The sequence below is a fragment of the Nicotiana sylvestris genome, chromosome 6 (genome assembly GCF_000393655.2).
Source record: "Nicotiana sylvestris chromosome 6, ASM39365v2, whole genome shotgun sequence".
Taxonomy (NCBI): Eukaryota; Viridiplantae; Streptophyta; class Magnoliopsida; order Solanales; family Solanaceae; genus Nicotiana; species Nicotiana sylvestris.
This window is the reverse complement of record NC_091062.1, coordinates 158,358,804-158,383,067: the sequence shown is the minus strand read 5'-3', so window position 1 is coordinate 158,383,067 and position 24,264 is coordinate 158,358,804. Positions and strand designations below refer to the sequence as shown.

General features: G+C 38.9%; 1 protein-coding gene across 1 annotated transcript; it reads right to left on the bottom strand.

Moving 5' to 3' along the window:
* Nucleotides 1–12,363: 12,363 nt before the first annotated feature.
* Nucleotides 12,364–13,011, bottom strand: LOC138871534 (WAT1-related protein At4g08300-like). The gene has a single exon (XM_070149416.1). The coding sequence runs from the start codon at nt 13,009–13,011 to the stop codon at nt 12,364–12,366; it is 648 nt and encodes a 215-aa protein (XP_070005517.1).
* Between the last annotated feature and the right edge of the window lie 11,253 nt (nt 13,012–24,264).

Genomic DNA, 24,264 nt, shown 5'->3' with positions numbered 1-24,264 from the left:
TTCAAACGATAAACAAAACAAACATTTGCCGATTTTAGATTCGAAAATATCAAAGCAAAATACGGACAAAATAAAACTCAAAAACTACTAACCGGATCGAAATGAAATATGTACGGACTGTTTCGACGAACCTCGAATGAGAATGAATCTGTCCGGATTCGACGACGAACTCAACGACGAACTCACCTTCCTTGTAAACTTTGACGAACTCAAAACGACGCTCGACGACCTCGACTAAACTCAACCGAGCAGCTCGTCTGAAGATACAACAGTTGGAACCTTTGATTTCACAGTCGTAACATCATCACTAATATCGTCAACTATGGTTGACCTTTCTTTGATGTCCACAACTGGTAATTCTTGGTCTTTTCCTGTCTCATTTCCTTTACCCTCCTTACTCTTTCCCCACACCACAGAGTAAAGTCCCATGACTATGATAATTGCTCCAATGCAGCTTCCAAGGTGGACTGACTCAGCCAAGATAATAGCAGCAAGAACAGAAGTGATGACCATACTCAAAGGGCTAAAGGCTGTCACGAACACTGGGCCTTTAACTTTATTAACTATACTTTGCACGTAATATGCAATTCCCGATCAAACGATTCCAGAATAAGCAGCAGCAAGGAGCCTAGCATCGAAGCCAATTTTCCATGCATTCCAATCACGTTCCATTATAAGAGCAACAATTCCTCCTTCCACTATGCCCATCACACATACCCATGCTGCCAGAGATAGCTCTGCTGGGTACTCCTTCAATGTCATCGATTGAACAATAAAGAAAACGGACCAACCAACAATGCAAGAGATGAGCTCAATGGTTCCGGCGACCCAGTTCTCGGGGGTGGTGTTTGGACTGGTGGTTTTCGGACAAGATGGTGCAGTAGCCATGGCTGTCTTGGTGGAGCTGAAGACGTGGTTGACTGACGTGAAGATGGAGAGGGAGCTAGGGCGACGGGATAGTGACGACGCAGCAGCGGCTGCGACGAGCAGCTGGGGACGGGGGTGATGGTTTGGGTCGTTTGGTCGTCGACTGGTTATGGCCGTAGATGGTGTTTGGACGGTGTTTGGGTGGTGTTCGACGGGCTGGATGGAGGGAGTCGATGGTGGACAGCAGTGGTCGTCGGATTTAATGGAGGATCGCCGGAGAGGTTTTGGAGAGGAAGAAGATAGGGTGGCCATTGTTGGCTTTCTTGAAGCTTGAGGAAGAAGAAGAAGATAGGAGGGGGGCGGATGGTTTAGGTCTTTTAGGGTTTTTGTCTTCTTTTTGTTTTGTTTTGTTTTGTAAAATGTAAGACAAAGGGGTTTGGGTCTTTTGGGTTATGGACTGGGTCGACCCAGTTCGAAATGGACTGGGTCGTAGGGAATATTGGGCCATTTTTTGGGCCTGTGGCTTGAAATCGAAGAAGAGGCCCAATTCCGACTTTCTTTATATTTTCGCTCTCTTTCTTCTTTTATTTCTCTAAAACTAAATTATAAAAATACTTAAACTATTATTAAGAATTAAATTAAGTTATAAAAGCGCAAATTAACTCCCAATAACAATTAACGCACAATTAAGTAATAATTAAGCATAAAATTGTATATTTGGACATTAAATGCTAAAAATGCAAACGATGCCTATTTTTGTAATTTTTAATTTTTGTAAAACAAATTTAATTACTAACAATTTTAGAATTAAATCCTACATGCAAAATGCGACATATTTTTGTATTTTTTATTAATTTAGCAAATAAACACGCACAGACAAATACAAATAATTATTCAAAATATCACAAAATTGCACACCAAAGAAAAATCATTTTATTTTTGGATTTTTTGGGAGTAATTCTCATATTGGGCAAAAATCACGTGCTTACAGCTGCCCCTCTTTGCCCGGAGACACGAAGGGTTTTCGTGCAAAGATAAAGCGAGCGATTTTTGCCCATCCGAGTACTCCGTTGAAGCATTTTTTTGAAAAAGATTTGACCGAACCTTTGCTTCAAAGGTTTCCTACATATCCTGGGCTAAACAGGAATCAGGTCAATGTAGTTCGGGAAATTTTGGTAGCTGGGACTACCGTGGGACTGCATTGTTACTGTTGTTGCATGCTATTACCACTGCTTACCGATCTCCTTGTTACACCATGCTTAAAAGAAAACAAGAAGCTAGGCTAGAGTACAATTTGTTTTTTGTTGCCTTGCTTCCTTGTCTGCTTGCATTTCTTCCGGTGCTTTTCTTCTTTTGACACATGTACTTGAGTTTGTACTGTGACCTCTTGTTGCAACCTTCTGTTTCCCGGTGCCGGGGAATTTTATTGTTTCCTGCTGGGGATTCCTATTGTAACCCTCTGTTTTATTGTCCTCTGACTTGATCTTGAAATGTATGCCTCTGTTATCTGGGCGGGCTCCCAACTTCAATACTTGAAAATTAAAGACTTGAAATGTATGCCTCTGTTATCTGGGCGGGCTCCCAAGCTCAATGCTTGAAATGTAAAGACTGCAATGTATGCCTCTGTTGTCTGGGCGGGCTCCCAACTTCGACGCTTGAAATATAAAGACTGAAATGTATGCCTCTGTTATCTGGGCGGGCTTCCAACTTCAATGCTTGAAATGTAAAGGCTGAATGTATGCCTCTGTTCTATGGGCGGGCTACCAACTTCAACAACTGAATTGTAAAGACTGAAATGTATGCCTCTGTTATCTGGGCGGGCTCCCCACATCAACAACAACTTTTAAAAATAAGCGCCATTCCTCTCTTCAGGCGGGCTCCTGACTTCAACAACACAACTTTTAAAATAAACGCCTTTCCTCTCTTCAGGCGGGCTCCTGACTTCAACAACAACTTTGAAAATAAATCACCATTCCTCTCTTCAGGCGGGCTCCTGACTTCAACCAATACATCGCCATTCCTTTCTTTAGGTTGGCAAGATTTCAACAACTTTTAAAAACGCCTTTCCTCTCTTCAGGCGGGCTCCTGACTTCAACAACAACTTTGAAAATAATCGCCATTCCTCTCTTCAGGCGGGCTCCTGACTTCAACCAATACATCGCCATTCCTTTCTTTAGGTTGGCAAGATTTCAACAACTTTTTAAAACGCCTTTCCTCTCTTCAGGCGGGCTCCTGACTTCAACAACAACTTTGAAAATAATCGTCATTCCTTTCTTCAGGCGGGCTCCTGACTTCAACCAATACATCGCCATTCCTTTCTTTAGGTTGGCAAGATTTCAACAACTTTTTAAAACGTCTTTCCTCTCTTCAGGCGTCAAAGTAAACTTAGGAGGAAATGCGTCTCCTATGGGTAAAACTAAACTTAGGAGGAAATGCCTCTCCTATGAGTCAAAGTAAACTTAGGAGGAAATGCGTCTCCTATAGGTAAAACTAAACTTAGGAGGAAATGCCTCTCCTATGGGTGAAACTAAACTTAGGAGGAAATGCCTCTCCTATGGGTAAAACTAAACTAAGAGGAAATGTGTCTCCTATGGGTAAAAGTAAATGTAGGAGGAAATGCATCTCCTATGGGTGAAACTAATCTTAGGAGGAAATGTCTCTCCTATGGGTAAAACTAAACTTAGGAGGAAATGCGTCTCCTATTAATGAAATCTTCACTTAGGAAGTGCGTCTCCTATGCGTGAACCATTTCCTTCTTCCTGAATTATTTACTTACCTGTGTTGTCTTCCCTCGAAACTGCTGGGGATTATTTTGCTGGGGATGACTTTTCCTTTTCTTCCTTACCCACTCTGGGTTGCCCGAAACTCTGTCGAGGATGCTTCTACATCTCGATGATCCACTGGGGATAACACTGCTGTGGATAACTCTGCTGAGTAAATATGTTATCTTACTCCTTCCAAAATTACTTCCTTTTGAGTATGATGTTTCATTCCTCTGCAAACTACTTCCCCTTTTTCTTTTTTTTCGTTTGTTCTTTTTTTTTTTTTAATTCTGCTGGGGATAAAAGTGTTATCTTCTCGGGATAACATTGTTGAGGATAACGCTGCTGGGGAATTTTATCCCTTCAAGTCGATGATTCATTCTTCTGGAAGCTGCTCGGGATGATAATGGCTTTTTGCTTTTCTGAGCACAAGTGTCATCCCTTTATTCTGTCTGCTGGGGAATACTTCCTCCATTTAAACTTATTATGTTGGGGCAACACTGGTTCAAACACCACTTCCCTTGAGACTGGTGCTATCTTTATTCTTCCTCGAATGGGTACCTGACTTCCAGAAAATTTTCCAAATGAAAGGAAAATTTTCTGCCCCAGTTTGACAGTCTCCCTTATGGCATGCATTTCTGTCATCAATGCCATTTCCTTTACCTGTTTCAAATCAAACAAAATTTGTTAGTTTAAAACATGGTGGTTGGTTGTGATACTCCTACTGGGATGACTTTTCCTTTTCTCCTTCCTTGCTCTGCGCTCCACAACTTGTTGGGGATGATATTATTTGCTGGGGATAATCCCTTTCTGCTGGGATATCCCTCTTCTTTTGTGGCATAGCTCGGAAACTGGAATTTCCCCGACCTTTTAGTCTAGTATGAATTTCCCCAAATCATGCTCACTGCTCTTCTTGCTTTGTTCAACGGGCCTTGGCCTTGAGGTTTATAACCTTTGATTTCGGCAAGGGTATCCCTCTTGACACTTGTCAATCCTTTTGTCAATTCCCTTTTGCTGGGGATATCTTTTTTGACACTGGCCTCGCGTTTGTTCCTCGCTGACTATACCACTTGGATGTACTAGTCAGATCTTATCTTGCATAATTGGAAAGCTGATGGCATATTTTGAAGTCAATTCACACTTGTTTTGACCAGACAGACTCTATTGGGGAGTTTTTCTATGAAAGGAAAAAGATAAAAAGGGAACAGAATAAAAGACAAATGAAAAAGATGACTCTGTAACAAAAGAAACTATAAATAAAAACCGATCAAACGCAGTCACCGACTCTAATGGTCATGGCATGCATTTGTGGCCTATCTTCCGTCGTCAATCGTCTTTCAAGACCTTCAATTGGAAATTCCCCATCTGATTCTCAATCTTATTCGACTTGTAGTGCCCGAAGGGTTTTCACTATCAAGTCTCTCTCATTTTGGTTTTTCTCTCAGCTTTCATCGCCTTATGGTATCCGTGAAGATTTTCACCGATAAGACTCTCTCATTTGTGTCACTTTCCAGCTGGGGATTTGGAGTGTTGCCGGTATGACTCTCTCTGCTGGAGATTAGAGTCCTTTCTGCTGTGGAACAGAATGTTATGTTCGCCGGTAAGACTCTCATTTGTCTGACTTGGCATCTTTTGCAGACTGGTCAGAAGGTCTTTCTTTGGACCGTAATGTGGGTTTTTGGACAGGCTAGAAAGAAAGGGTATTAAAGGCTAAAAAACAAATCAAATTTGGGGTTCAAAATTACAACCTTCGAAATCATATTTGTTTACAACAAGCGCAACCCTTGACCCAGTTTCTTGCTTGGGGATTATTTACTTATTTTTTATTATTTTTATTACACCATGTACACTATGACCATTGTGGCCATTAAGCACCCTATGACCGAGACGTGAAGCGCCTACGTATCCTCTTTGAGGAATCAGGTCAAACGTAGTTCCCAATTCCTCTTTTTTCATTTGACTTTCTTTTGTTTTTTTTTTGTTATCATTTTTCTTTTCTTTTCTTTTTCGTTTTTTTTTTTTTTGTGTGTTTTCATGCCATGCTCGCGTTTTCTAGTCGTTTTTACTGATTCCGAACAAAGGGTATGAAAGAAAAATAAGTAAAGCTCAAAAGAGGTAACGAAGGATAAAGTGTTTAGGTAGCAGAACAAAATGCCTTCGTCCTTCCAGTCTTCAAAACATGCCAAATGCAAACAACACAACAAACAATAGATTTATAGTCTCTTCCGACGGTGTTGGGCTTGACAATTATGTTAAACATTTGCTTTTCCCTTTGTTATTTCTAAAACATCGTTGGGCGACACTCTCATTATCATGAATGACCCTCACGCCAATTTGGAGAATCTTGATTTTAACGGTTTTCTTTGTGTTTAACTTGCCCCAGTTCCACATGACTCGGGCTTCAAATAATCCCAAACCGTTCTTATTTCCTTTAAATGGTCTGATCGCCTTTCCAGGGTTTTACGATTAACTTTTAAGGTTAGGCCCAAACTGTGTGCGCATGTCATGTCACTAGAATCGGCACTGAACAAAAATGATAAAAGGACCAAACAAAGAGATGACTGGAAATAAAGAAAGACCGGATTTTGTATTAGACTACCGGTGAAATGGTTTAAATAACAAAACAAACAAAACAATCCAGAACAAAATCCTAAAACAAACTGGACAAGACAATATCCGACTTATAACCCTAATAATCCGAACAACATAAATGTCAACAAAATAAGCCACCACAAGCTTCTCTCTTGTTAACCAAGGAACAGAGCGTCCTTCCACTTTATCAAGACTGGCATCTTAGCCATTGAGCTTTGCATCAATACTGCCAAGACCATTACCAGCTTCAATATCATCAACATCAGTTGGCAAGTTCTCGAGGGGGCTCGAGTGCACCATGTCACTGTTATTAATCAAAACCCGCCCTTCTTGGATCATTTTCTCTACTTCCCTTCTCCAACTATGACAGCTCTCAATGTTGTGCCCTATGACATTGGAGTGGTAGGCGCATCGCGCTGCCGGATCAAAGCTCCTTGCAAGTGGATTTGGAGTACATGCGGGGAGTGGCTCAATCGAGCCAGCATGCTTTAGCCTTTCAAACAGACTTGCATAAGATACTCCGATAGGGGTGAGAGCCTTTCCTCGTTTCAGCAACCTTTCGTTCCTAAATGCTTGATTGGGCCGGAAACCTGATCCAGGGGGCTTCCGGTAGGCTTGTGAGGGTGGATAGGCCTTCTGTGGAGCTGGGTATTTGGAAAGTGAAGCCCGTCTTTGGGAATCTCGTGGAGAGAAGTAGCATTGGGGAGGGGAGTAGCGTGGACGAGTGATGGAGCTACTCGGGTAGCTAGGAAAGCTGTCATAAGTGGGCTGGGATGGAGAGTATGGGGGATGGGTAATGCCAGAGTTTGAAAAGCTTGGCGGTGGTGGGGGTGGTGCTTTCCCAGTTATCCATGCCTGATACATGTCTGTCACATGTTGTCTCAGCATTTTCACTTCTTCTACCAACCCGTTGTTCTGTTCGACCAATTGTTGTCGGTCATCAGTACCGACCCACCCTGTTCTGAGGTTCTGTGTCATTTGCTTTGCAGGGAGGAGTTACCACAACCAACCACTTTTCTATATATGAACACAGCAAAGGGAAGCCATCACGTTAGTGTCAGGGCATTTGACAGATAATCATATATTAGAGATGCAATGCACCTAAGCAGTTAAACCGTTCTATCAGAGATGCGATGCACTTGCGCTTTCCTTTATTTTTCTTTCTTCCCTTTTTTTTCTTTTTTTCAGTGGTGGTCGAATCTTATGGAGATTGCCTACGTATCATGACCCCGCATGAATCAGACCTTGCGTAGTTCGGACCAAATGAAAGGTAACAACAATGAGACACATTTTTTTTATCAATTTTCATAATAAAATAAACTGGGTTTCAAAGGTTGAAAGATGACCAACAAACTCAAAAATCAAACAACCCATATATTCTAGCCAAAAGATTTATAACCTCAAAACAAAAAGGCCAGCTTCCTTTCCCCGTTTGACAAATGCAACCAAATGGCTATTTTTGCAAATGTGCCCCCTTCCAAATCTCACATGAATTTTGAGGCCGGGGAGGATTATTTTGACATTTTACAAACTTGTCTGTTCTTTTACGAAAATAACCTTTTGACGATTGAAAGATACTCTAAGGCTATTTCGGCAAGAACGGTTTTAAGACGCGGCCGAAGCTGGCTCGGCTTTATTTTGACCAAAAATTCAAATGGTATTCACCTAACCGCTGACTCTTTGTTGTTTTTTTTCTTTTTCAAATTACAATAAAAACCGGGTGTTGTAAACACGGCCCTTCAGCACCTCGGGGACGAAGATTTTTAAGGCTGTGTGGGTCAACTAGACCAAAAATCCTAAGCATGACCCAAAAGGTGGCTGTTTATGCAAAGTCAGCCTTCCGGCGTCCCTTTCGGGAACATTCGGCTGTGTCTTGATAAAACAGCGTCACCCGACTTCTTTATGACAAAATTAAAATTTGACATGTTTTTTATTGGCTATTTTTAGCAAAAGGGGAGGTTGGACACCACTAGACTTACTTATGACAAAATAAAAAATTTTGACACGTTTTTTATTTATTTTTTGGTTTTTGACTATTTTAGCAAAAAAGGGGGTTGGACCCGATGAGGGTTGCCTACGTATCTCACATCCGGTGAGAATCAAACCCGCGTAGTTCGGGTAAATTAACCGAACTATTTTAAAACATGACTCTTTTCCATTTTTATTTTTGGCATTTCATAAGCGAATAAAACTATTTTTAGAAACAAGACTCTTTTTTTTCTTTTCAACAAATAGAATAGCCTATTTTTCCAAGCTAAAAATAATAGACTTTTTTTATTTTCACAGATAATAAAACAACCTATTTTCCAAACTAAAATAAAAGACCCCTTTTTTTTCCTTTCCTTTTTCAACAAATAATGAAACAACTTATGTTTTTCAAACTAGAACAAAAACTTTTCTTATCTTTTTCTTTATCAACAACCAACTTTCCAAAAATAAAAGGCTCTTTTTCTATTTTCTTTGATTTTTTTTAGTAAAACAAAATAAAACATTTTCCTTTTTTTTCAAAATTCCGGCAGAGTTTCGCCAGTAATTGGTCATTGATTTTTTTTATTTCTAAGATAATCAATTAACTCCCTAACTGATATTTCTCTTCTTTTTTTCAATTTTCTAACATTCCCGAGATTCAAAAACCGGTCAACATGCAAGTTCGAAACAAATATATGTACAGAGCAAGTAGGATGCATTAGAATGGTCTTTTCATTTCAGGTTGCTAGTCCTAGACGGACCCAACCCCTGTGTTGAGTCCCCTAAGTCAAATGCAACGTGATGCAAATAAGCGTTCCTACTAGGGATCCGGCATGAAGTCACGTTATTCTATATTCAAAACCTGGGTCAGTGTACTAGACTATGTACCCGAGCGGACAACTCGAGTCGAGGAGGGGGCAACTTACCGGGAACCAAAAGGCCATCCGGCTTCGTAACTTGTCCGACCTCTTTCTTATTTCAGGGTATGACACTAACAGAATAGGGAGTCTCAACCAGTAAGCACATCCCTGGAGGTGAAGAGAGAAGGGTGTCGGCACAGTTTATATATACAGTCAAATAATATCAAAGCGGTAAAAGCAGCATTTAGCACATTAGGCTCAAACATGTAAAAATCATATAAAGCCAAATATAACAATTTATCTAAGCTCGAATTTCTAACCCTGAACCAGTGGTTCTGGGTTTAAGTTGTTCCCCAGCGGAGTCGCCAGAGCTGTCACACCTCCTTTTTACATACCCGCGAGGGTACAAGGGAGTTTTTTCCAATTAAAGGACAATCGAAACGGGATTCGTTTATTTATTTCAGAGTCGCCACTTGGGAGATTTAGGGTGTCCCAAGTCACCAATTTTAATCCCGAATCGAGGAAAAGAATGACTCCATATTACAGTCTGCGCACCAGAAATCCGGATAAGGAATTCTGTTAACCCGGGAGAAGGTGTTAGGCATTCCCGAGTTCCGTGGTTCTAGCACGGTCGCTCAACTGTTATATTCGGCTTGATTATCTGATTTTATACAAATATGAACTTATGTGCAAATTTTATCTTTTTACCGCTTTCATAATTGTTATTATTATTTTTACAAGAATATGAACATCGTTTAAAAACATGTCTTTGGATTGCGTCACATAAAATGCACCCGCGATCCGGAACGTATTTTTATTCAATGTTTTAGGATTTGGATTTGGGTCGCATAAATGCGCACCCGTGTTTAAGAATGTATTATTATTAAATCGTGCCTAAAGCGATTAGCGTATTATTATTTATGGGTAAGACTGTGGAATTCACTAAACAGTCCATCCCGAATTCTAAATACTCAATTAAATATTTATTGAGGGCCCCACAATTTTGTATTTTTTATTCGGCGAGGCTCGTCTCATTTATTTTTTAAAAGACAATCCTAAAATGCCTACATTATTCTCTATTAAATTTGTCTCTACAAAATAAATAAAAAAAATGTCTTAATTTATTTACAGGCTGAAATTGACCAATAATATTTAATTAAACAACATTCTTCCAAGTTCCAAAATGGTCTATTTTGATAAACTAACGTGTTTTTTGAGACATGATAATCATCCAACAATAGCGAATTAACTAGACGAAGTTACTACACCATTTATTTATTTTTAGGCAATATATAGGTAGTTCGTCCGTTAAGCTATCATCCGATGTTTCACTATATGTATTAAATATCTACATGATTCTGATTTTTTGCAAGCTAAATAATTTATACATACAAATAAAATTCAGAATATAATTAAATATAATTCAGAATTTCAACTCTTCATTTTCGTATTCATACTTCATATTTCAGATTACAATAACCAGCGTGTCAGTTGTGTACCTGATTTGGAAGCAAAAGAAAATGAAAGATGAGAATCAGCAGCAGTAATAACAATACAGCACAGCAGCAACAATCCAGCAACAGTAACAACCCAGGAACATAGTTTGCAAACCGGTGGAGTATTAATCCCAAAAATAAAAGCTTCAAGCTTTGATGACACAACAATTATTAATGCTAATTTCAAACAATGAAAGAAAGCAGAATATTTTTTTTTAAACTAAACAAAGTTTAAATATTATTTTTTTTCGGAATTTTCTCTCTCTTAAATGTTCAACCTTTTTTTCTCTCTCTTATTCTCTTTCTGTCAGATTTTTTCCTCTCTATCTGTATTTTTTTTTTCGTCTGTCTGTCTGTATTTTTCTCTATCTCTCTGTTATTCTCCTTATCTCCTCCCTAAATCTGATTTCAAGACTTCATATATATAACTCATCCCATAAACCTTTCAATTAATTAAAATCCATACTTTTTCTCTACCCAACCCATTATCTTCCCACTCATCCCCATTACATTAAATACACATATCACACCACCCCATTATATTTTGTCCCCCATGCCTAACATAAAATAATGCAAGATTTCCCCCACTAAATTTTGTCTTGTCCCCCCTTTATATTAAATAACCATATCACAACACACCCCATTTTATTTTGTCCCCCATGCTTCATATAAACAATTATAAAATGTACAATTCCTAAACTACCCCTCCGACCTTACTGAAATTATCAAACTACCCCTGAACGTACTACAAATTACCAAACTACCCATCAGCTATAACACATCATTTAATCAAACTTAACCAAAATATAGACAATATGATTAATTTCTAACAATGTTCAAACAACAAATTTCATGAACATGATTTCTTCAACATTTCAACAACAAAGCACATGAACATGATTTCAACAACATTTCAACAACAAATCACATGAACACAAATTGAACAACAAAGAACAACTAAAATTTGATTGAACAATATTTTAGCAACAAACAATCCTATTTTCGGATTCAACAACAACAACAATCAAACAAGTACATTTAGATTTCTAAATTCAATAATATTGAACTTAAAATCAACCATAACAACATTACAACCAACAATTCCTATATCAAACTTAAACAAGATTATGAGACAAATTCACGAAATAATCATAAATGATAAACAAGAAATCAAACTATACAAAATTCGGATTCAAGATCATCCAAACAAAGTATGAACATGAATGAATCTATTTTAACACAACAAACATGACGGATTAAACGATTAAATCAATATATTTCCTTTAACACAACTAAATTCTTTTTAGACAAATAACAAGATCGACGAATAAACAATTATGAACTTAAACTTGATCTTAACAATATTAACAATTTCTAACAATACATAAACACATGAAACAAATTGAAGAAATAATTAATTAAACTTCAATTTGTATCTAACAAACATTAAACTAACAAATATTCACTTAAACAACAATACAAACATGAAATAAACATGAAACATAACTAATTAATCTTTCGTTTGAAATCTGAAAAATTAATTTAACAAACAACACATGAGCATGAACTAAAAATTAATTCAAACGATAAACAAAACAAACATTTGCCGATTTTAGATTCGAAAATATCAAAGCAAAATACGGACAAAATAAAACTCAAAAACTACTAACCGGATCGAAATGAAATATGTACGGACTGTTTCGACGAACCTCGAATAGGAATGAATCTGTCCGGATTCGACGACGAACTCAACGACAAACTCACCTTCCTTGTAAACTTTGACGAACTCAAAACGACGCTCGACGACCTCGACTAAACTCAACCGAGCAGCTCGTCTGAAGATACAACAGTTGGAACCTTTGATTTCACAGTCGTAACATCATCACTAATATCGTCAACTATGGTTGACCTTTCTTTGATGTCCACAACTGGTAATTCTTGGTCTTTTCCTATCTCATTTCCTTTACCCTCCTTACTCTTTCCCCACACCACAGAGTAAAGTCCCATGACTATGATAATTGCTCCAATGCAACTTCCAAGGTGGACTGACTCAGCCAAGATAATAGCAGCAAGAACAGAAGTGATGACCATACTCAAAGGGCTAAAGGCTGTCACGAACACTGGGCCTTTAACTTTATTAACTATACTTTGCACGTAATATGCAATTCCCAAGCAAATGATTCCAGAATAAGCAGCAGCAAGGAGCCTAGCATCGAAGCCAATTTTCCATGCATTCCAATCACGTTCCATTATAAGAGCAACAAATCCTCCTTCCACTATGCCCATCACACATACCCATGCTGCCAGAGATAGCTCTGCTGGGTACTCCTTCAATGTCATCGATTGAACAATAAAGAAAACGGACCAACCAACAATGCAAGAGATGAGCTCAATGGTTCCGGCGACCCAGTTCTCGGGGGTGGTGTTTGGACTGGTGGTTTTCGAAAAAGATGGTGCAGCAGCCATGGCTGTCTTGGTGGAGCTGAAGACGTGGTTGACTGACATGAAGATGGAGAGGGAGCTGGGGCGACGGGATAGTGACGACGCAGCAGCGGCTGCGATGAGCAGCTGGGGACGGGGGTGATGGTTTGGGTCGTTTGGTCGTCGACTGGTTATGGTCGTAGATGGTGTTTGGACGGTGTTTGGGTTGTGTTCGACGGGCTGGACGGGATGGACGGAGGGAGTCGATGGCGGACAGCAGTGGTCGTCGGATTTAATGGAGGATCGCCGGAGAGGTTTTGGAGAGGAAGAAGATAGGGTGGCCATTGTTGGCTTTCTTGAAGCTTGAGGAAGAAGAAGAAGATAGGAGGGGGGGCGGATGGTTTAGGTCTTTTAGGGTTTTTGTCTTCTTTTTGTTTTGTTTTGTTTTGTAAAATGTAAGACAAAGGGGTTTGGATCTTTTGGGTTATGGACTGGGTCGACTCAGTTCGAAATAGACTGGGTCGTAGGGAAGATTGGGCCATTTTTTGGGCCTGTGGCTTGAAATCGAAGAAGAGGCCCAATTCCGACTTTCTTTATATTTTCGCTCTCTTTCTTCTTTTATTTCTCTAAAACTAAATTATAAAAATACTTAAACTATTATTAAGAAGTAAATTAAGTTATAAAAGCGCAAATTAACTCCCAATAACAATTAACGCACAATTAAGTAATAATTAAGCATAAAATTGTATATTTGGACATTAAATGCTAAAAATGCAAACGATGCCTATTTTTGTAATTTTTAATTTTTGTAAAACAAATTTAATTACTAACAATTTTAGAATTAAATCCTACATGCAAAATGCGACATATTTTTGTATTTTTTATTAATTTAGCAAATAAACACGCACAGACAAATACAAATAATTATTCAAAATATCACAAAATATCACAAAATTGCACACCAAAGAAAAATCATTTTATTTTTGGATTTTTTGGGAGTAATTCTCATATTGGGCAAAAATCACGTGCTTACACACCTAACAAGACAATATGCGATAGTACAAGAATTTCATCATAACTCCTGATCCACTATTAGGGTAAACACTTCATCACATAGAAACTTTTTACTTAACTCATTCCAAGAGAACTATAGCAACATGCGAGTGATTTCTCATAACCGTAGAACATTCAAATCCTCAAGTAGTGGTCTAAACCACCATGACCCTTCCGGGATCCGCCTACATATAACAAGGCCATAATACTTGAATACTTCCAAATAAAATCAATTAAGGCGGCCGTCAAGCCTCGCACGTACCGCCACAAATCACATGCATAACTTAATCACACTGAAGGAACTGATCACCGCCACTATTATGCTAATTCAACCATAGCTAACCAATCTAACTTCTTCTAATTCATCCTTAACTTGTCTTAGAGACAATAATAGCTCCATTCCTTACATCACCAACCTAAATCCGCACTCATCTTGAGTGACCCCATTCCACGAGACCACATTGTCTCCAAACCCATGAACCGTTCCATACCCTCCTTACACACACATTCTCATCTTCAACTGATACACCTATTCTGATAATTCCTCTACGAATTCGAAGTCTTTTTCTCATTTTCCTCCCAATGCTACACTGCAAGTCGAAAATATCATAGAACATTCCGAGCCTCTTATCATAATCTTCTACAAAAGCTCGATTCTTAACCATACTTCGGGCTTGAATCATTAGGCACTGCATTTTTAACCTTTGAGTTCACTAGGACCGTTGTTGAGAGTCACCCATTCATGTTCCTCATGTGAGGGCCCAGTAGTATCTGCTAGTGCAACGCCTTCAACATTTACAATGGCCCCTTCGTCCCCCACACCTTTTACCTTATTTTTTCGGGAGATGATCTTATGCAGTACACCATCAGCAGACACCACAAAGACGGTTACAACATTTTCTTCCTCAATTGGTACTATTGCCACCACGGAATCGGTAGCAACAATGGCTAAACCCTCTGTGACCTCAGGTTTTTGACCTTGTTCACCACTTGGTCTTTGATTAATGGAAATCTCTGAAGGTAGAGAGAGAACGGATCAACAATTTTAGGGGTTTCTGAAATAGAGAGAGAAGTAAAATCTAGGTGAGGTGTGATTTTAGTGGGAAGGGTAGAAGTGGTTAAAGAGGGCTCAGCAGGGGCGGAGGACTCCATATGTCTTTCAATAACAGGTATGACTGAGGTAGTGAGGTCGGAGTTTGTATCAGCCATTGGAAAGATGGAGCGAATGTGCTTTGGGAAGTTCGAATAGAAGACTTATGGATTGTGGAGAACAAAAAGGGGGGTTTTATTAAGAATAGGTAATTATGAAGAGAGAGAGAGATAGGCACCGGTTCTGAAATGACGGTTGGGCATGGAGAAGTGCAACGTTTCAGAGGGAGATGGAACGATTTGAAGTGAAGAGACATGACAGCAGGATCTGAAAAGTTGGATGCCATGGCAGTTGTGTTTTGTACCTTTTTAAGACGTGTATTAAAGAATGCACAGAACTACTAATCTTTGGTACAAGAACCAGGTTCTTGACCTATTATTTGAAAATATTAATCCTTGTTTATCCTCCATGCACTGCATATAACTTCTATACTCATCATGCGTGTTTACCTGCAACGGTATTGAAGTGAGTTAGACAGGGCCAGAAAACACTTTTAGCCAATTTTTCTTGAAGATGTTTTTTCATAGCCAAATAATGAGGAATCAGGTTCTCAATTGGGCTTTAAAAGCACCAACTTCACTTTGTTTCTTTCAAAATGCTCCCTACTTAGTGCGTTGGTAAAGATGTCTCATACATATTAACTCTTTCTCCACATTGTCCCTTAGAAAGTGATGCCTCATATCAGTATGCTTGGTCCTTTTGTGTCGAACTGGATTCTTCGCCATGTTGAGTGCACTTGTGTTATCACATAGAAGGGGAACACTCTTAGTGAGTACCCCAAAGTCCTCCAGTTGCTGCTTGATCCACAAAAGTTGTGCACAACATGATGTTGCGGCTATATATTCTACTTCAGCTGTTGACAGAGCCACTGAGTTTTGCTTCCTTGTGCCCCAAGAGATGAGACATGAGCCTAGGAAGTGATCCATTCCAAAAGTGCTTTTCCTGTCCACAAGATATCCTACATAGTTTGCATCAGCATATCCAATAAGATTAAAGTTGTCACCTAAGGGATAATAAAGGACTAGGTCCTGTGTTCCTTTAAGATATCTCAAAATTCTTTTGGCTACCTTCAAGTGAGATTCCTTGGGATTTGATTGAAATCTCGCACATAACCCCACACTGAAGACAATATCAGGTCTACTTGTAGTAAGATAGAGAAGAAACCCAATAATGCCTCTATACATGGTTTGATTCACAGGAGACCCAACTTCATCCATATCTACTCGAGTGGTCGTAGCAATGGGAGTGTCTATCACCTTTGATGCTTCCATTTCAAACCTCTTCAAGAGCTCCCTGATGTATTTTTGCTGACAAATGAATGTACCCTTTGGGGACTATTTTACTTGAAGTCCCAAGAAGAAGTTCAGTTCCCCCATCATACTCATTTCAAACTCACTTCCCATGAGTTTTGCAAATTCTTCACACAGAGAATCTGTTGTTGCCCCAAAAATGATATCATCAACATAAACCTGAACAATGAGCAGGTTCCTTCTCCGTTTCTTTAGGAACAGGGTGTTGTTAATTTTCTCTCTTTTAAAGCCATTTTCCAAGAGGAATTTTGACAGTCTTTCATACCAAGCTTTAGGAGCTTGCTTCAGCCCATACAATACTTTGTCTAGTTTAAACAAATGTCCAGGGTGTTCATGACATTCAAACCCTGGAGGTTGCTTCACATAGACTTCTTCCTTAAGAAGTCCATTCAAAAATGCACTTTTGACATCCATTTGGAACAAGGTGAATTCCATATGAGATGCAAAAGCGATTAGAATTCTAATAGCTTCCATACGAGCGACCGGAGCAAACGTTTCATCATAGTCAATCCCTTCTTCCTGATTGTAGCCTTGAACCACTAGCCTGGTCTTGTTCCTTGTGGTAATTTCATGTTTATCAAGCTTGTTTCTGAATACCCACCTGGTTCCTATAATGGTTCGATCTGAGGGTCTGGGTACCAGTTGCCAAACATTGTTCCTTTCAAACTGATGTAACTCGTCTTGCATGGCTGTAATCTAATCTGCATCTTTCAAGGCTTCTTTGATATTCTTGGGTTCTATCTAGGAGAGAAAAACTGAGAAGGCAAGTGAATTTCTGGCTTTTGACCTGGTTTATACTCCAAAATTTAGAGGAGTAATTATGTTGTCAAGAGGATGAGAGCTTTTGTGTCTCCATTTAGACGTCTGAGGTTCATTTAGAGAGAACATGGGTACATTTGACTGGTTTTCCTGTGTTCTCTCAGGTGCTAGTGGTGTACCTTGAACTGCATCAACCACTCTTTCTTCAGCTTCAGTGATTGTAATTGAAGTACCTGGTTCCATTGAAGATGAGGCAATGTTGTCTTCACTCAGGTCTTTTACTTGGCTCATCATGTCTGCCTTTCCATTTGTCATGTCAATGACTTCACCGGAAACTAGTAAGGGTTCTCCATATTGATCTTCTTCAACACTCTTCTCACAAGATGAATAAGTCTTATCAAAAATAACATGAACACTTTCCTCAACACAGTGAGTCTGCTTATTATATATCTTGTACGATTTGCTTTGAGAAGAGTAGCCCAGAAATATTCCTTCATCACTCTTGGCATCGAATTTACCAAGCTGATCCTTTCCGTTATTGAGAACATAGCATTTGCACCCAAATATTCTTAGGTGAGGCAACTTGGGTTTCCTTCCATTTAGCAACTCATATGGGGGTTTTTTCAGGAGGGATCTGATCACGCACCTGTTCACCAAGTAGCAGGCAGTGTTGACTGCTTCATCTCAGAAGTTCTTTGCAATTCCACTGTCGATTAGCATTGTTCTTGCCATCTCTTCCAGAGTTCTGTTCTTCCTTTCCACTACTCCATTTTGCTGGGGAGTTCTGGGAGCTGAGAAGTTGTGGGTAATGCCATTTTCATTGCAGAACTCATCAAATTTGGCATTTTCAAATTCTGTTCCATGATGTGACCTAATGCATGCGACTCTAGATTCCATCTTCACCTGGATTTTCTTCACAAAGGCTACAAATACTTCAAAGGTTTCATCTTTAGTTCTAAGAAACATAGTCCATGTGAATCTGGAGTAGTCATCCACAATCACAAAGATGTATCTTTTTCCTCCTCTACTTTGCACTCTCATTGGACCACACAGTTCCATATGCAAAAGCTCTAGTGGCTTTGAAGTAATCACATCCCTTTTAGACTTAAAAGAGGACTTCACATGTTTTCCCTTAGCACATGAATCATAAATTTTTTGCACCTTGAGTTTTGACATGGGCAGACCATGGACCATGTCCTTCTGAATTAGTTTGTTCAGAAGAGAAAAGCTTGCATGCCCCAATCTTTTATGCCATAGTTCAGCATCATCATCAATGGATTTCAAACAACTCAGATCACCACTTTGTAAGGACTCAAAATCAGCAACATAGATGTTCTTATATCTCTTGGCCATAAGTACCACTTCACCAGTTACCAGATCAGTAAATGTACATATCTTGGACGAGAATTCCACCTTGTTTCCCTTATCGCAGATCTGAGAGACACTCAAAAATTGTACTTAAGACCATTGACATAGTACACATTTTCAATAGAATGAGTGAGCGACTTCCCGACTTATCCCTTTTTCCCATTTCCAAAGGATACACTCCCTCCTTGCAGGGATTTTAGTGAAAGAAAGTCCATGGTGTTCCCATTCATGTGCTTTGAATACCCACTATCCATGAATCATTATTGATTGCTTCCTTTCATTGTTCCCTGCACAAGAAGGTTGGAGTTAGTTGTAGGAACCCCAAAGCAAGTTTGGGTCCCTTGTAGTAGGCAAGAGGAAGAATAAGAGCTCTCTTAGTCCATGTAGGTAATGTGCGTTTTTTGTGAGTGGAACCTCGTCCGTCTTTTGTAGTCATCTTTTCAGCAAACATTTTGTTTTTCTGAACAGACTGAACCCTGGCCTGGCAATTTTCTTTGACATGCTCATTGTTCCCGCAGTGGGTACAGATCCAGTTATCATAAATAGTGACGTACTTGATGTTAGGGTTGTAAGGAGTTTTCCCCCTTTGGAACCATATTCCCTGCCTGTTTCCACCATTATTAGTGTATATGGCAGTGATAGTTTCTGAGGACCAGGTCCACTTTAGGAACTTTTCAAGATCATTTTTTACTCTTTCCAAATCAGTTTGGAGGTTCTTGTTTTTCTCAATTTCAGCACACATCCTAGTTCTCACAGCTTTCAACTCATTTTCAAGCCCTAATGTGTTCCACACTGACTATATGTTTTCCTTTTCTAGAATTTTCAAGTTTTGACTTAGTCCCTGATCTCTCTATTGTCTCCCTTAGGTCTACAATTACTGCCAAGAAATCATTTCTATCTTCTTTGAATTTTTCAATGGTTTCTTTATGGTCAATAACTACAGCCACTAAGTCATCTCTAGTTTGTTCAGCTTCTCCTAGTTCTACGGTCAAGGAATCCCTATCCTCCACAAGACTATGATAGGCATCAATCAATACACTAGCTAAAGACATGGGTTTCTAGAGAGTGTAGGATTTCAGATTTCTCTGAACATCCCTGAAATTTACCTCCTTGTTGTGATCGTCTTTATCATCATCTGATTGGGCCATCAAAGTAAAGGTTGAGTCATATTCATTTTGCTCGCCTTCAACTGCCAACATGGAGCTATCACTAGCATCAGTTTCATCTTCAGAATCACCGAAGGAATCTCCCCATGCTGCAAGAGCCTGTTTCATCACATTATCAGCAGATTTTGAAGTCCTTGAAAGGAACCGGGTTCCTTTTAGCTGTTTTTTCAGGGTTGTTCTTGGAGAATTCTTGCTTCAAGAGAGGACAGTCTTTGATGAAGTGTCCAAGCTTTCCACACTTATGACAGAGATCATAGTTTTTTGGTTTGCTAGAGTTGCCCCTTTTTAGCAGTTCTCCATTTCTTCTGACCATCTTCCGAAATCTTTTGGTTAAGTAAGCCATGTCAACGTCTTCATCACTTGAGTCATTGCTATCAGCTTTGAGTACCAGGTTCTTTTCTTTCTTTTGTTCTCTTCTTTCACTGTTTATCTTCCTCTTCATCTCGTAGGTCTTCAGATTTCCAATAAAATCTTCTGTGGTCAGCTCCTGCAAGTCCTTTGATTCAATAATGGTATTCACCTTGCTTTCCCATGGGCTAGGTAGAATACGGAGGATTTTCCTCACTAGCTTGTTTCTAGGAATGGTTTCGCCAAGTGAGTGTAACTCATTTATGATGAAAGTGAATCTTGTGTGCATATCTTGAATAGATTCATCGTCCTTCATCCTGAAGAGTTCATACGTTATAGTGAGTATATCGATCTTAGATTGTTTTACTTGGTTAGTTCCCTCATGAGCTATTTGCAAAGCTTCCCATATCTCTTTAGCAGTGTCGTAAGCAGAAATTCTATTATATTCTTCATGTCCTATTCCACACACCAGAATCTTCTTGGCATGAAAATTCTTCTCTACAGCTTTCCTGCCTGCGTCAGTGTATTCTTTACTGGTTTTTGACATTGAAAATGGGAGTTCTTCCAGTACCTTTGTTGGAACATAGGGACCATCACATATGATATCCCATAACTCAGAATCCTCAGCCATAATAAAATCATGCATTCTTGTTTTCCATCACCCATAGTATTGTCCATTGAACTTGGGTAGTCGGTATGTAGATTGACCTTCTTCAAAATTTGGTGGAGCAGCCATAAGGATCCTTACTAGGTGTTAGCCTGATAGGAGGAACCCGCTCTGATACCAATTGTCAGTTTGTATGAGTCCACCAAATAGTAGAGTACCTGGTCTTGTACGAGATTCTGCTGAGAATGCTAATAAACTATAAGTAAATGAGACAATGGATTTTTTACGTGGAAAAATCCCACACAAGGGGTCCAAAAACCACGACCTACACCTGTAGGCTTTCAACTTTACTAACTTGTAAAAACCTATTACAAGCCACTTTGTAATGACTCAATTACAAAGAATTCAACTCAACTAACTTGTGGTACTCTTACCACAAACCACTTTGTGACTCCCTAGTTATAAAGACTTTTATTAACTTGTGATGCTCTCACCACAAGCCATTTTGTCACTGTACAGTTACAAAGGCTTTTACTTATAACTAAACCTAGTCACAACATAAACTTAAAGAGTTTACGGATTTTACAAGAAGATTCCTAATCAACACTTCTATCTAAGCAATTTAGGAGATACAATAAGTACAATAACAAAGTTACAACTCAACTAAGGTCAACAGAATACTGACTTTAGGAACTGGTTCGTAGTAGCATTCAACTTTGTTCTTCAAGCTCGTGAGATTTGATTTCTCTGTTTTTGCAAAAGGCTTGAATGAGAAATAGAATGTTCAAGTGATGTTTTGTATAAACTCATTGTTGACACACCTTGATGACATCACTTGAAATGATGTAAGCACTTTAGTTGGTCAAGGAATAAGTGGATACTGAAAATGTGCAGTGCAGGCAGAAATAGTGCAGGCAGTCACGTCGCTTCCAGCTGTGTCCAATTGACTTTGTACTGCTGCGAAGAAACCACAAGGGTATCAGGTCCTTGTTTGGTTTCCTATCTCCTGAAGCTATAGCAGTTCACCTTTAGATGAAATCCGTTAAACTTGCAATATAGTCCAAGTAGGTCAGGTTCCCTATCTCGTTCTTAATAGTAAGTTTGTTAGATCATCAAAACATAATGCAAGGATATTTAAAACCTATCAAAGATATTAACAATGCATCATTTTGCGGGGTCAGCACGCCATCTACATCTGCATCATCAAATATAATACTATCTTCTTCCAAAATCCGTCGAACTCGCTTCCCGTGAGTAACTGTAATTTTTGACACCTTTTTTGTTGTCGTATACGTTACGCCATTGATCTCTTCCCCTCCACTTATGACATTAACCGTTCTTTTTGGTGAATGAGGTTTTGGCGGTTCCTGCCTATTCTTCATATATGCTTGCTTCCCCTTTTCACTAAACAATTCAATTAAGTACCTTTGTTTAAATAAATGTTCTACTTCGCCTTGTAACAATCTGCCAATTGTGTGACCATGATCATTGTGAAACTCGCACCAAAATCGGGATTTCTCTTGTTTGGGTTTGATCTCATTTTTTTTGGCCATCGTACCTTGTCTCCATGCTTTTTAAAACAACCACCAACTCAGATGTGCTAACATTAAAACTGTAGCCCCGAGCTTCTGTCATCATCTTGTGTCTCTTGTATGTTTCGTTCTTTTCCGAACCTTGATGATGAACCTGACTCTTTATCTCTTGATCTAGGATCATACCTTGGGTTTTCCTATTTTGAACGCGAATCTTTTTCAGATTCAGTTCGTATCGAATTCACTCTTTCATCTTTCCGAGACTGAATGATAGTATCTTCTTCTATCCGCAACTTTGTGTTGTATTTATTATAAATATCATTCCAAGTTGTTGCTGGAAATTCTCGTAAACTTTCTTTTAATCTCCTCGTGGCTTCCGAGCTTTTTTTATTTAGATTACTGGCAAAGGCCATAGCCACCCAGTTATCAGGTACACGTGGCAACATCATCCTTTTACGCTGGAATCTGTCTACGAATTCCCTGAGCAGCTCCGTATCTCCTTATTTTATTTTGAAAATGTCCTTCATTCGCTTTTCAACTTTTTGAGTTTTTGAGTGTGCTTTGATAAATGAATCTGCAAGCTCAACAAAAGAATCAATATAATTTTCAAGTAAAAGAGAGTACCAAGTTAATGCTCCCTTCGTGAGTGTTTCTCTGAATTTTTTGACCAATACTGATTCACTTTCTTGTTTGGTCAAATTGTTGCCCTTTACACCAGTTGTGAATGCAGTGACGTGATCTCGTTGAACAGTTGTTCCATCGTATTTCAGAATATCAGGCATCTTGAATTTCTTTGTAATTGGTAAAGGAGCGTCACTTGGCTTCCAAGGTTGTTGAGAGTATTTGTCCATATCTATTCCCTTGATTACAGGTGGCACTCCAGGTATCCGTTCTATGCGATCGCTCTGCTCCTTGAGCTGTTTCTGCAAAGTTAGTACTAAACTTTGTAAATCAGAATTAACTGGGTTACCTGACCCTCCATCAAGAGATTCGCTAGGAGTTCCTCCATTGCCTGAGTTAACGAGTCTTGAGCGAGGATTTTCCACAGTGTTGTTGTTTGGAGTTGGTGTTGGTGGTACAACACCTGACAACTAGTTAGCAAAAGCCTGAAGAGCATTACTGACCTGTTGAGCAATTAATTTTTTCAAAGCTTCATCAATAGCTTGATCATTCTCAAACGGCTCGTTCATATTGGATTCAGATCCGTCAGGAGTTCCTTCTCGAGACTGTCGAGGAGAGTTTCATTGTGAAGGGACTAGAGTTCCATCGCCTTATTGATTCTCCTGATGTTGCTGATTTTCTTAGTGATGTAAATTTTGTTGGTTGTTGTCGTTGATATTCGACATGATTGTTTTGACAAAAGAGTCAATTTAGAAAGTAAAAGATTATCAGATACCCGGTAACAGAACCAATTTGTTTAACCAAAAAATAGGAATTTCGGTCAAAGCTTAATTTTAGAAGAACTCGGGTTACTGATAATCAAATAAAGAAATAATTATGTAATGAAAAAGAAGAATTGAACTGAGAAGTAGATGAGTAAGCAAAATAAATCAGTATATTTTAATAATAATCCGTGTCCTCAATACACCTTTTATAGCTATTTCTAAGTACTACGTTTCTTTCCTCTCAAAATAGAGTCATTATGAGCAATTAATGGCATTAATGTAACGTTATAATTGGCAATCGTAACTGTTTCGTGAAGATTCTATAACGTTTCTCATCATTGATGCTCATTAATTACAGATAATACGTATTTGTACTTTTTGTTAACTAGGTTCATTCATCCGATGTCTCTTCAAATTATCAAGAGATCCGAGTAACCGTTCGTTCTTGTTTTCTTGAACCTTTGCTCGTACCTATTAAGGCTCGCAGCTCTTTGAATACTTTTTGCTAGTTGTCACTCTTTTATTGATTCACGTGTCTTGACATATCAGCATATAATTAATTCCAAATGTTAACTCGATTTTTCCCAATACAATATTCATTGATTGAAACGGAAAGTTCA

Bases quoted from the DNA above. Each gene is read 5' to 3' on its own strand.
- LOC138871534 (XM_070149416.1), bottom strand. From the start codon at position 13,011: ATGGCTGCTGCACCATCTTTTTCGAAAACCACCAGTCCAAACACCACC.